At 32.2% G+C, this 13113-nt stretch overlaps 1 protein-coding gene across 4 annotated transcripts in view; it reads left to right on the forward strand.

Moving 5' to 3' along the window:
* LOC107444729 (sodium-coupled neutral amino acid transporter 7) overlaps window positions 1-13113 on the forward strand; it is a 65404-nt gene that overhangs the window by 46931 nt on the left and 5360 nt on the right. For all 4 annotated transcript variants that reach the window (XM_043039717.2, XM_021148058.3, XM_021148057.3 and 1 more), the window contains exons 4-7: window positions 452-587; window positions 5422-5517; window positions 9647-9704; window positions 11315-11577. In XM_043039717.2, the coding sequence (XP_042895651.1) occupies window positions 452-587; window positions 5422-5517; window positions 9647-9704; window positions 11315-11577 (553 nt within the window). The remainder of the gene's footprint in view (window positions 1-451; window positions 588-5421; window positions 5518-9646; window positions 9705-11314; window positions 11578-13113) is intronic.

The raw sequence follows: 13113 nt of genomic DNA on the forward strand, positions 1-13113 counted from the left end.
AAAGAAAAAAGCAGTCTTAACTTTCCTTCAGCATTAAAATGCTTTTAAATCAAAATGTAAATTATACTGATGTTATGCTTTAAAGGGATTCAGAACAAGAAAGATAGGAATTTCAGTAAGATCAATCAGAACATTACATAGTTATAAGGTTGGCCCTGGTATACCATGGAATGGAAGCATAAATAATATACACCATATGGTATACATGATCATATAATAAGTTTAATGCCCCCTTTCTTTTCGTACGCTTAAATCTTGTTTAAGGCATTGTTTTTGTATTGAGAAGTATTTATAATACTGAAATAAGCTTTCAATATTTTCTTTTTCTTTGAAATTACAAAATGGAGCATTTTTAAATACTGCACATTCGTGAAGTAAAAAAATTTTTTTTTCTTTTTAGTTATATAAATTTCGTTCTCTTGCCAATAATCAGTGTTTTTTTTCTTTGCAGTGTTTTTGTCATTATTTGAAAAAGAATTTTGCATCAGTTGGTATTTGGATCGGCGTTTCACCATAGCAATTACGGCTTTTATTTTCATTCTGCCCATGTGTTACTTCCAAAGGTTGGATTTTCTAAGATATGCCAGGTGAGTTACGTCATTTCGTTCTTTTTCTGCTTACTTTTATATCATAGATTCTCAGCCTTTTAAACGTTGCCGCCCCCTTAAAGGGAAAAAATCATTTCAACGCCCCCCTTTGTGAAAATCCAGTTTTTTTTACGCGTTAAATTTGTTTAGTTCTTTTTAAAAAAATTTAATGTGTACGTTAACTCGATACTTTTATCCCGGCAGGTAATCGCAGTCTATTTGTCATAATCAAAATAATTACGGTGATGAAAAAAAAATACTGTGCTTAAAAAGAGTCATTTTTTCTTAATTAGATAATTAAAAAAACACCCAAAAATATTTTTTTTACATTAAAAAGTAGTATCAACGAAACAATCAAGTAATTACGTCAGTGGGATGATTGTACTTGATGGTTCAGAGCCAGTTTCTTTACATTCTGTTCAATATTTTCAGTGAGGTGAAGACAGAAGTCTCTTAGTAGCACGATCTCGAGTCGATTTCTCTTTTTTGTGACTAGATAGCACCGAATATACGTTCGAAAAGGTGGAGAAGGAAGGCCGATTAAAAAATTTTTGACGATATTCCACCGACCAGGGTAGAGGCGACTGATGTTACCTTGAAACAAAACTTTTATGAGACGATCACCATTTCAATTTTCAAAGCTTTATTAGTTGAAAGTTCAACCAATTCCTCCTGAATGTGAACCTCTGTTGATTCAATCACAAAAGGGTTCATAACCATTGAGGAACTTCCAGGGACAAAACAGCTTTGAAATGGTCAGAAAAGTTCATGTGCAAAGAGTCAATGTGTTGACAATATTCTTGTGCATCATCAGGGGTAATTTCTTCATTCTTTTTAAGATATGATAAGATTGGAAATTGCTGAACTCATTCCTACCAAAATTCTGCCTCTACAAAATGAGTTTTCTTTGAAAGGTAGAAATAGCTGATTTTGTAGGGATCAAATTCAGCTCGTTGACTTGAAATTGTAAATTAAAGCCATTAAATTTTGCTAATAAATCCGCCAACGTCTATCTTGAATTCTAGCAATCTGTCTCTCAGAACTACATCTCTGTCTTCGAGGAACTCAAGAACAGAATTGAAAGGATTCCAAAACCTATTGAGATATGCACCTTTGGAAAGCCAGTGAATCTCGGTGTGTAAGTAGCAAGTGATATTCTTGATCGTTTTTCTTACATAGCTGTCTGAATAATCAATCGTTGAGAGCATTACTGCGAATTTTGTTCGCAGCAGGTATGACACATTGCTATGACTGATGCAAATTGTCACTTTTATTTTTTCCTACTTAACGCTGTCTGTGAATCACGCAGTGAACAGCTGAAATATCTGATAACCTCGATCCACTCTTAAAAACGGCGATAAACCCACCATGTCGATCTACTATTGCAGGAGCTTCGTCAGTGGCAACAGACTAAACATTCGTAAGCGGAATGTTTTGCTCCTTAAAATAATATTTGACAGCATTAAAAGTATATTCAACTTTGGTATCTACCATCAAGCAAAAAGCATTTCCTCAGTAATTTTTCTTTCCTTCACAAACCGGACGTAAGCCTACATTACTTGGCAAGGTTGATTCATCAACTAGAAAGGAAAATTCGTTGGATATCAAAAGTTTGCATACGGAAACTTCAACGTCTTCAGCCATCTCATCAATTCGTTGCCACACTATATCGTTGCTTAATTGGATATTTTTTATTAAATTGGATGAAGCTGGGTGGTGTGAAACTGTTTCTAAAACTTCTTCGACAGCCGGGAATATCAACTCTTTGCTGATGGTATGAGCTTTCCCAAATTTAGCAATAAATTTTGATATATTATTAGAGGCAATCAAACCTTCGTCGCATTTTGTCGTGATGAGGTTGCCAGTGAGCCTGAGGCCGAAAATGTCTTCAGAAACTTGTCCTTGATGTTCGGGAAGAATGACAAATCTTTATTTTGTTTGTCAGGATGAATTTTTTGCAAAAGCTCCCACTAATGAGAAGGTTCCATTGCTTCATTAGATTAAACTTTGTTATGAAATAAACACATGGTTAGTTGAAAGTTCGACAGCGATTGAACATATCCAAACTTCAAGTACGTGACACTGTATTGATTTGTTGTGGTTGTAGTTAATTTACGTCGCACTAGAGCTGCACAATGGGCTATTGGCGACGGTCTGGGAAACATCCCGGAGGATGATCCGAAGACATGCCATCACAATTTTGATCCTCTGCGGAGGGGATGGCACCCCCGCTTCGGTAGCCCGACGACCTGCGCGCGAAGTCGAGCACTTTACGGTAGCACAGTTTAACGAGGACCAATACCGCACACCCTCGGTCCCTACGCAGACTGATCCAAGCGGTCATCCACCCCCACACTGACCGCAGCCAGTGATGCTAGACTTCGGTGATCTGCTGGGAACCGTGTCTTAACGATCAGTCCACTGCGGAACTTGACACTGTATTGAAGACACTTATTTATGTTAACCGACAATGTTGGTGGCAGCAAAATACAAACGATGAAAGAAAATCAACATTTCTTCAAATTAATAAACAATTTACGATAAAGAACTAATTCACCCACGTACCTGGCCAAATATACAATGAAATCGAATCGGAACTGGGGAAAAAACTGTAAGGAAGCAAACTAAAACCATCATAAGAAACACGTGTCAAATCGGACAAAAAGTGCATGCACTTCAATTTCCACTAAATGGCTTGAATGAGTCAGTGGCAAAAAGTACTGACTCATGCGCTGCGCTGCGCTGTGCTGGTTCGGATCGGAGAATAGGTGAATCCGTTTTATTGCTAATACAAATAGTGTGTCAGATAATCTTAATTTATTATATTAATTTAATCTTTTCTTTAATATTAATTTTAGATTAATTTTATTTATTAAATAAATCTTAATTTAATAATTTTATATATTGGAGTTATAAAGTTAAATTAGAATAACAAAACAAGCTCATGGCCCCCCTACTGCCCAAAACATACTCAACGCCCCCGTACCGCCCAAATCAAGTCCTCCGCCCCCGTTGAGAAACAATGTTTTATATTATGCAAGCTTTTTTTTACTTACTTTTATGCTTACTTTTACAACTTTTTTTCTTATTTTGCACGAAATTCTTGCTTTAAACTCAGTATAGCTATTTTCTTAATAAAAAAATAAATTATTCTAAATTTAAAATGGCGCTGAAAAAGAATAAATTAGAATAAAAAAAAAAATTTTTTTTTCAATTTTCAAAAGTCAACAAAAATTGTAAAAATTTTTTAAAAATGTGATAAATATAATAAATACTTCATGTAATAAATGCTTGTTTTGTTGTTTTCGATATACTTCTCGACTCATTTGCAGTACAAGAAAGTCTCATTTTATTTATCACTCGAAGTTCAATGTACAGTGCGCAAAAAAAAAAGGACTAAACTGCATAACTTTTGATCTAATCTTTACGTTCTAGGGACTCAATCTTAATGATTAAAAGGGGTGACTTCAAATATGCTAATTAATAAGTGCAGACGATAATTTATGCTACGAAATCAGACACAAAAACGTATTGTATTATCCCTGAATAAATATCCCCTTTTTCATTTATTTATTTTTTAACGGATTCGGATTTCTGACCTCCAAAATGTAGGAGTTAGCCGCAAGAAAATATGGTCCCAATATTTCGGTGAAAGCGCTATCCAAATTTTGGACCTCTTAACGTATTAATTTTAGTTTTTGCTTAACTTTTTAAGCGATTTTTTTTTTTTTTTTTTGCATACAATTATAAAATTTGTTCATCCAATGATAATTCCGTGCGGGAAAAAAAATCTTTTAGTGAATATATTTATTATTTTTAATTTTATTTAATAATGGTCGAAATGTTGAATGGTAAGGTACACAAATTTTTATCATTTTAAAGAACATATTTTTACAAGGCAAAATACGAAATTTGAGCAAAATTGGTCGAATAGTTCCTGAGAAATCGAATTTTAATTAACTCTTATGCTTAAAATTTTTGAAATTCAATTTCTCAGGAATTAACAGATTTTGTTCAAATTTTGTATTTTTCCATGCAAAATTATATTTTTAAAATGATGCGGAAAATTGTATGCCTTACAATTCAAAATTTATTCGACCATTATTAAATAAAATAATAAATATTTACTAAAAGTTATTTTTCGCATGGGATTATCTTTGGATAAACGTGTTTATATTAATTGTGTGCAAAAATTTTAAATTTTGCTCAAAAAGTTCTTCAGATATAGCGAAATACACAAAAAATTTAAATTATCATTAGGGGTTAAATTTTTGGAGCGTCCTCTTGACCAAACTATTGGGACCATTTTTCCCCGATTGCGGCTACCTCTCCTATATTTTGGGGTCAGAAATTTGAATCCGTCGAAAAGAAAGATAGGTTTATTCTGAAAAAGTACGCTTTTGTGCCTGATTTCATAACTTAAAATATCATCTGCACTTATTAATGAACATATTTTCGGTCACCCCCCCCCAAACCATGAGGATAGAGTTCTAGAACGTGAAGATTCGATCATTAGATTAAAAGTTATTCAGGGTGGTACGTTTTTTTCCCCGCATTGTTCAAGAAGAAAACAAAAAATCCTAGCTTTTGTTTTAATAAACATAAAGGCATCATTTTGTCACCATTTCGTAACGAATTCTTTCTTTTCAGTGCTCTAAGATTAGCGTTACAATTGGAACATCGCGAAGTTAGCCGCCAATATCATGGCACTATACTAATGCTCTATTTTCTGTATCAATTTCTTTTTTAATTGCAATTTCTTGTTATAAAATTATTTGAAAAATCTTCGTCTTTTATGAATTAGCTAGCTCTAAAACTATTCTTTTTTCCCCAGCACTCTTGGAATATTTGCGATGTTGTATCCTGTCTTCCTCACAGTTTATGAATATTACAAATTAGGCGCAACGCAGGCTGGAAAAGTGAAAGTCTTGTAAGTAATAATTTTTTTTACTATCATTCTAAAATGCAATATATTCAATATAACCCTACAATGTATGGTACTTGCTCTTGCATTATATTCATGTTGCAAGAACAAAATAACACTATGGTCCTGCAGTGTTTAAGTCCCGATTAACACTTTAGTCTTAACTGAGCAGCCCCAGTTAAGCATTCTATTAATTTGTCGACGTATTTCTTTCTCCTGACCTTTTCCATTTCATTTTAAACTTCTTCTGCGCATTATAATAGGGGCGTTGGTTTTTCTGTTTTTAGTGTTTTCTTTTCCTCTACTTGCTTTTGAAGTTGATGCTTGACCTGTGACTTAGTGAGTTTTTATTTTTCTGATAATTTTGATTGATTTTCTTTTCTTAATTTGTTAATTATTTTGAATGTATCTTGTTTTTCCTGGACCTCTATATAAAACTATCGGGGTACTGTGGGAGATTTTTTAAGCATTTGCTTCGCCCTCAATTAGAAATGGTTTTGTTTTTAATGGCTACCGAGGCCGGTACCCCCTGAAGACGTCGGCTTCGGTGGTCATATTTTTATTTTTATTTCATTCGTTTCTTGTATATGTTTATGTCCTTTTTCTTCTTCATTATTTGTAATCAGCAACAACGATGTCTTGTGTCCTACCCTTGCACCAATAGAATCAGCTACATTGTCCAAAATAAAAAAAATTCATTAAAATTAAAAAATAAATATTTGAACTCACCTGGTGTTTGCATCAAAACCTTCAATTTTCAGGCCGGATGGTCTGTTTTCAGTTAATGTTCTTACCTTGACCAACAATGATATCCTGTTTGCCAAGGTCCTTACAATTAGTTAGATCCACTTTTTTTTAAAAAATCCTTCAGAGGAGTTACATTCTGCAAGGAATCACTTGTCCCACAACCCAGAGTAATTAAGACCCCCCCCCCCCNGAATTAGTTTACAACGACATTTGATTTGTTATCTTGAGTGCACATTACATTTTAAGTTAAGCTCTGTATGAATAGAAGATTCCAGTGCCTTTAAACTCTCCCTTTTTTCCCAAAGAAAGCAAAGACTAAAAGACATGATACAAATTGCTGAACGATTTGGATACAAGTATCTTTTAAATCCCTTTTAGAAAAAGCAAAGATGCTTATAGGTATTTTCTATCGTTTCTTAGTTCGGATGATCACCGATGACCACGCAAAAAGTACATCTCAACGAAAAAAAAGTTATAAAATTTCATTAAAATCATATTTTCAGTTTCAGTTTCTTTGCTTTCGTTTATAATTTATAAATAAAGTAAATTATGATTTTTCATATTCTTCAAGAAATGCATCAAAACATAAATTAAACAGAAGTAATGATCAGAGCCTGACTAAGACAGGGGCATACGGGGCAGTTGTCCCGGGCCCGAGCATCAGAGGGGACCCCAAATCGAATAGAAAGTTTATTTTACGTTTCCTTTTTTAATGAACTTTTTTTTTTAAACGAAATATCAGAACAGTGTAAAATCCGTTAGTTTTATAGTAGCGTCTTCATTAATCTATCGTATGAACACAAAAAATCCATGGCTTTCTAAGGCAAAATTTAGCAAAATTTTCGAAATTACGATAGGCAAATTTGGCGAATCAAAAGCCTGTATTTTTACATATCGCAAAATGTCTGATAGGCTTAATTGAGCCATCGTAATTGCGAAACTTTTGATTAATTCCACCACAATGTCAGTAAGGATATGTATTTTTTGCAGCTAGATGACAAAGTTAACAATCAGAAAATTGCATTCGGCATGATGGACATAGAATTGTCAGAAAATCAATAAAATGGACAGAAAGATACTTCGCCTGACCACTACTGTTATTGGACTTCATAGCTATTTTAGGTTCTCGTCAATTTTGTTATATGGGTGATTCTCACGAAACATGAAATTCACTGTCCCTTGCTCCCAAGATCTAATACTATAATACTAGAGGAACTTTTTAAAAAAAAAATTAATTAATAGCATTGCTGTTAGCATTTTAAAATGACTTTGCACTAGCATTGACTGTTTTGTATACTTAAAAAATTTAATTGAATATCAAAATGTCATTTTCCTGGCATGTCCCAAACAATATTTCCAATAATAACTAGCTTCAAAACTTCCCATACATTTTTCAAAATCTAATTTTTTTTATCTTATCCTATGTAAGCATTTCTAGAATATACGCAGAGGGTATTGTTTACTAAAACTTCGTTTAAAATAATTTTTTCTGTCAATAATTTGTTTGTCCCATGAAAATCTGTCATTTTCCTGGCTACTTTTATTTAGTGATTTATAACCAAAATAGATAGCGCCAGGAATCAATATCTTATGTTAATAGATTGATTAGATACCCTCCTATCTGAACATGTCTTGTTGCATGAATAAAGAACCAATTTTCTGGCTCAAAATCTATTTCAAAAAATTTTTCAAGGTGAGTAGGTTTTTATGCTGTCATTTTCCTGGCTTCTTGAAATCATTAATAACAAAAACTACATAGATTTATCTGAGTTATTTTAAGAAATACTGTTGTTTTCTGCAGAATATAAACGTCTTCGGCCAAAATATTAAATTAAAGTAAAGTTATATGCTATAAAATGGCGAATTTGTCATTATCCTGGCTGTCATTTTCCTGGCTTATGAATGCCAGGACATTGAAGTGTTACCAGAAATTCTTTTTAACTGCTAATACTGTAAAGAGGGAAAGCAAATATTAACCTAATACCAAGTTTATGTATGATTGTAATATGCTTGGATGTAATCAAAGTTATTTATTTATTTAATGATTGATTATTATACACAATTTTATTCTGTACATATCAGCAACAAAATTTTTTTTGTTTCTTTCTACAGTGGATAAAAAGAATTAATTTAAGCAATTTATGGTCCATCTAACATAAAGGCTTAAGTTGAGTTACTTACTATTAACTTAAAATGACTGTTTTTTAAACTTCTAATGTAATATGTCATTTTCCTGGCATTCAAGATTTGGTGAATTTCTATTTTATTTTTTTTCTCGAGCAAATGTCAATAAACTACACTGCTGTCTATAAGATATTAATAAGTGTAGCTAAAGAAGTATACAAAAAAAATTTAGATTATTTTGAAGACATTTTTTGGTCCGAATTGTCATGTTTTGTGAGAATCACCCATATATCAATAATGAGGCGAAAAATTTAAATACCTCCGTAAAGTTCGGCTCTTCATTACTGAAATAGTGAAGCAGAAGGGGGCCCCAAAGAAGTTTTTGCCCCGGGCTCCAATTAGGCTAAGTCGGGCCCTGGTAATGATATAGTTTAAAAATCAAATGTGCAATAGGTCACTTATACTTTAGACAAAATACATTTGATTTACTTTAAATGGCCGAATGCAATTTGAGTAAGGTGCTACCAAAACAACAAACTAGGCAATTGTATTCCCGTCAAATAAAGTACCCAGTTAACAAAAAAAAAGGGGGCTGTCGTACATAACTTTTGTTCTAATAATCTTATTTTGACATAATGAAATCGGACAAAGGATTACTAATTAGTCTTCATTACGGATCAAATAACGAAAGTGTAAAAACGTACTTTCAGTGAATGAACATACACTTTTTCTACAGATTTGGATTTTTGACTTACCAAATATAAGAGTGGATAGCTATGATCTGGAAACAATAATCTAAATAGTTTATCTAGATGAGAGGTCAAAAGTTAGGGTCCTTTGATGTTAAATTTTTTATTTTCGTATTTCGCGATGTCTTGGCATTGAAGTGGATCGAAACATTTTTTACGCACAATTATAAAACTCATTTATTCAAAAATAATTCCATTCAAAAAATAATTTTTAATAATTATTTCATTTCATGGTGCCGTTAAAAAAAAATTTTTTTTTTATCGTAAAGTACACTAACTTATACTTACTTTAAAACTATAATTTTAAATGACAAAATTCTGAATTTATTTATAAGGCATGGAAACACTGGTTGCAAACAGCGAATTCACTTAATTTTTCTCTTTAAATTTAACTTAAAAATATTTTGTTTTTGCGAAGATTATTATTGATGTATCATATAATATTAATGTATTTTAAAAAGTATTTTTAATATTTTTTTTGCAACCTTAACTTATATTTATACCTTTCGTTCTAGCCCAGATAGTGCAGTGCAAGTTTTTGTTGTTATACCAGTCTTTTCCTTTGCATATCAGGTAATTATATTAATTAGATTTTGACACGTATTTGGTTTGAGTTGGAGAAAAAAACGTAAAAATATAAATTGTTTTATAACTTTGTGATTAAATAAGTAGTGGTTAAACCTTCATAAAACCTCATTTAATCAAAATTCATGCCACTCTTGACTCGATACGTCGAAATAATAAAGTTTGGCTCAAAAGCCACAATTTGCAGAACACTTAAACTGTTAAATAATATGAAATTTTTTTTTCAAAAATTACGGACAGCAACAAAATAAGCAACGACGAATCATGACAATGCTTAATAACCATGAAAACTGCATAGTATGAACCATGAAAATTGCATTTGCAATTTCCATGGTTCGTAAGTTAAGTCTTAAATATGCGAATGTGTCCAAACGAAATTTTAAAATACGAAATCAGACACAATAAACTACTTTCGCTGAAAAAAAAGGCACCACTTTTTTTTCTACGGGTTTAAGAATTTTGACTCTCATAAAAATAAGGGTTGGCCGCACTCTGGGAAATATAGACCCAATAGATTTGACGAAAGTTTGAAACCTTTAATACTTTTGCGTATTCCTCTATTTATCCAATTATGCAAGCCAATAAAAAATAAAGTTGCGCTTACTCTTAGAACTTGTTTATTCAAAGAAAACTTCGCACGAAATGCTTTAATATTTTATGATATTTAACATGATTGAAAAAAGTTTTAATTGAAAGGCATACAAATTTTTACGTTACTTTAAACAATGCTTTTTAAATTACAAAATTAAAATAGGTCAAATAGTTTCTGAATAAAAAAATTTCCAAGATGGTTCTATTTTTAAGCTACCATTAAACTATTCAACAGCATAGACTCAAACTCACATAGTTTAAAACCATATAAAATTATATATATATATATATGCATATGAAACTGGTTTGAAACTAAAACCGAAAGGAATAATTTTATCTTTGTTAGACATAAAACAAATAACTTATTAAATCATGTTCGGCGTATATGAGGAATTATTCAGTTTGATAGTGGACAACAGTGGTTACATCACACGTTTTTCATTTTAAACCAACCAACTAAACAATATTTACTCCTTTTTTAATCTACATAAAAACTTTTAGTTTTTAATAATTTTGTTTTATTATATTTTCTCCCTTTTTAAAAAAAACTAATGCAGTATTTTCGAGTGTAAAATAATTAGTGTCTTGATAATTAATATAATTGTTACGAAAAAGTCTAATGGGAGCAGAAAGTTGAAAACTATTTATTCTAATAGCACGCATCTTAGAAATTTATGTTTAAGTACTACTCTTAAAACTCTGTCAAAAAGAGGTAAAACCGTGTGTTTGGCGCAGTATGTCCTTTTTTGGACCTTGTGCCACTAAACCACACATTCAATTCAATTCTGTCAAAAAGTGGTCTAAAATTGTTGATTAGAGAATAATCCCTGCCCTAATCTTTCCAAGCTTACATATTTTAAATAATGCCATATAAACAGACAAATTGAAGGGTTAATTTTGTGCAAGTGCTATTTTCACTTTAAATTTGTTCATTAGAACAAATTAAACCTATTTGCTTAAATAATATTCATTATAAATATAATTACATTCATTATATGTTCTTTCAGACTCATGAAATTGTTGTTCCTGTGTATGCTTGCATGAAAGAAAGAAACATACGAAATTTTACAAAGGCAACATTTTTGGCCATGGGAATCCTGTTCTTCATCTATTGCATGGCTGGAAGTTTTGGTTACGTAACCTTCGGCAGCAATATTGCTCCTGACATTATGGAACAGTACAATGCAAGAGATCCCATTGTGCTAGTAGGGATAGGAGCACTGGTGATAAAAATGATTACTACATATCCTCAGCTTGTTCTTTGTGGCAGGTGAGATTTTTTTTTTGTCTAAATGAAATACTACAAAGAAATCTTGATAATCCATTATCCATATGAGTTTGTGTTGTTTGTGGCTTTGTCCACGTAAAATTTTTGTCCCACAATTTGTAACCAGATAACCCCTTTTTTGTTTTCGAATTACAGCCAAAAGTAAAAATTTTTTTTTTTATTATTTCCCTTTGTAATGTCAAAACTATTAATAAAAACGTCAATTGCCAATGAATGTTAGGGGCTAACACATAGCGCCTCGAATTTCGTGAATAACTTCAAAAAATATGAATTCTTCGAATAATTCTGTAGGTATAATTAAGTTTGTTAGTTACACATTTCCTCAGAAATGTGATGTTGTTTAAAATTTTTGCTAAAAGAATTCATATGGATATCATTGTAATCAATAAGCATATTGAAAGAAATCTAATTCCCTCTATTGGTCATCCTGAAGAAATTCATATCTTTGCCAGGTCAGTGTGATTCGTGGATCGAATTATAACAAAATGGAAGATTTAGGATTAGACTTGTTTGTCTTGATGAAACTGTGCGAGGATGAGAGCTACCAGAATATTTTCACACACTACATTTTATTCACTGTTTTTTCTTCGATCAAAAGCTNGGGGAATTTAGACGAGAGAATTTTTTTTTTAAGTACATTAATAAAAGCAACTGGCCATTTTCAGTCATACATAACTTGACTACAGGATCAAGGTCTGCATTTGTCATATTATGAGTAGAATGCAAGCAAAGTAGCACTATTTTGAACAAGCTAACATGGAAGGTGGAAGTTAGCACATTTTTTTTGGGGGGGGGGATGAATGCTCCCAAGAGCTTGAGGGGATGGGGGCCACTGTTCATATGGATATCATTGTAATCAATAAGCATATTGAAAGAAATCTAATTCCCTCTATTGGTCACCCTGAAGAAATTCAAATCATTGCTAGGCCAGTGTGATTCGTGGATCGCAGGGACGTAGGTAAGGGGATGTTCAAACACCCCCCCCCCATTGTACAGAGCAATGCTTTTTTTTTTTTTTAATACTATAGATAATTTTTCCTTAATTTTACAAAATTTCTAAATATTTTATTTACTGAAAAAAAATGGAGAATTCCCATGACATTTTATTTTGAGGCTTTTATTAGTCTGTAACAGAAATAAAATAATCACTGCTGCCTCTTTGCTACCCATTCATCAAGAGAGCAACAAACGCTTATCGTCAGTGAATAAATTAGATAGCATCCCTTTCCTCATTGATTTACCACCCACAAAACTTCTCCCCTCAGAAAAGTAGCCAGCCCAGCTCATATTACTCTAAGGGAAAATGTTCTTCCAATGGGTTCTATCTTATCTCATCTACTTTTTAAAATATCGGCTATACACAGATCCTATTTACGGTCATAAAATGCATGCCTCAAACAAAGAATTCTCTTGGATTTCTAGGACTGCATACATATGTTAACCTTTTCAGGACATAAAAACTTCTTTGGCAATTTTTTCGGTCATTCTGTCTGGGAACTTTGTCTTAGACACTCATCC

Source organism: Parasteatoda tepidariorum, chromosome 4, assembly GCF_043381705.1.
Source record: "Parasteatoda tepidariorum isolate YZ-2023 chromosome 4, CAS_Ptep_4.0, whole genome shotgun sequence".
NCBI classification, from domain to species: Eukaryota; Metazoa; Arthropoda; class Arachnida; order Araneae; family Theridiidae; genus Parasteatoda; species Parasteatoda tepidariorum.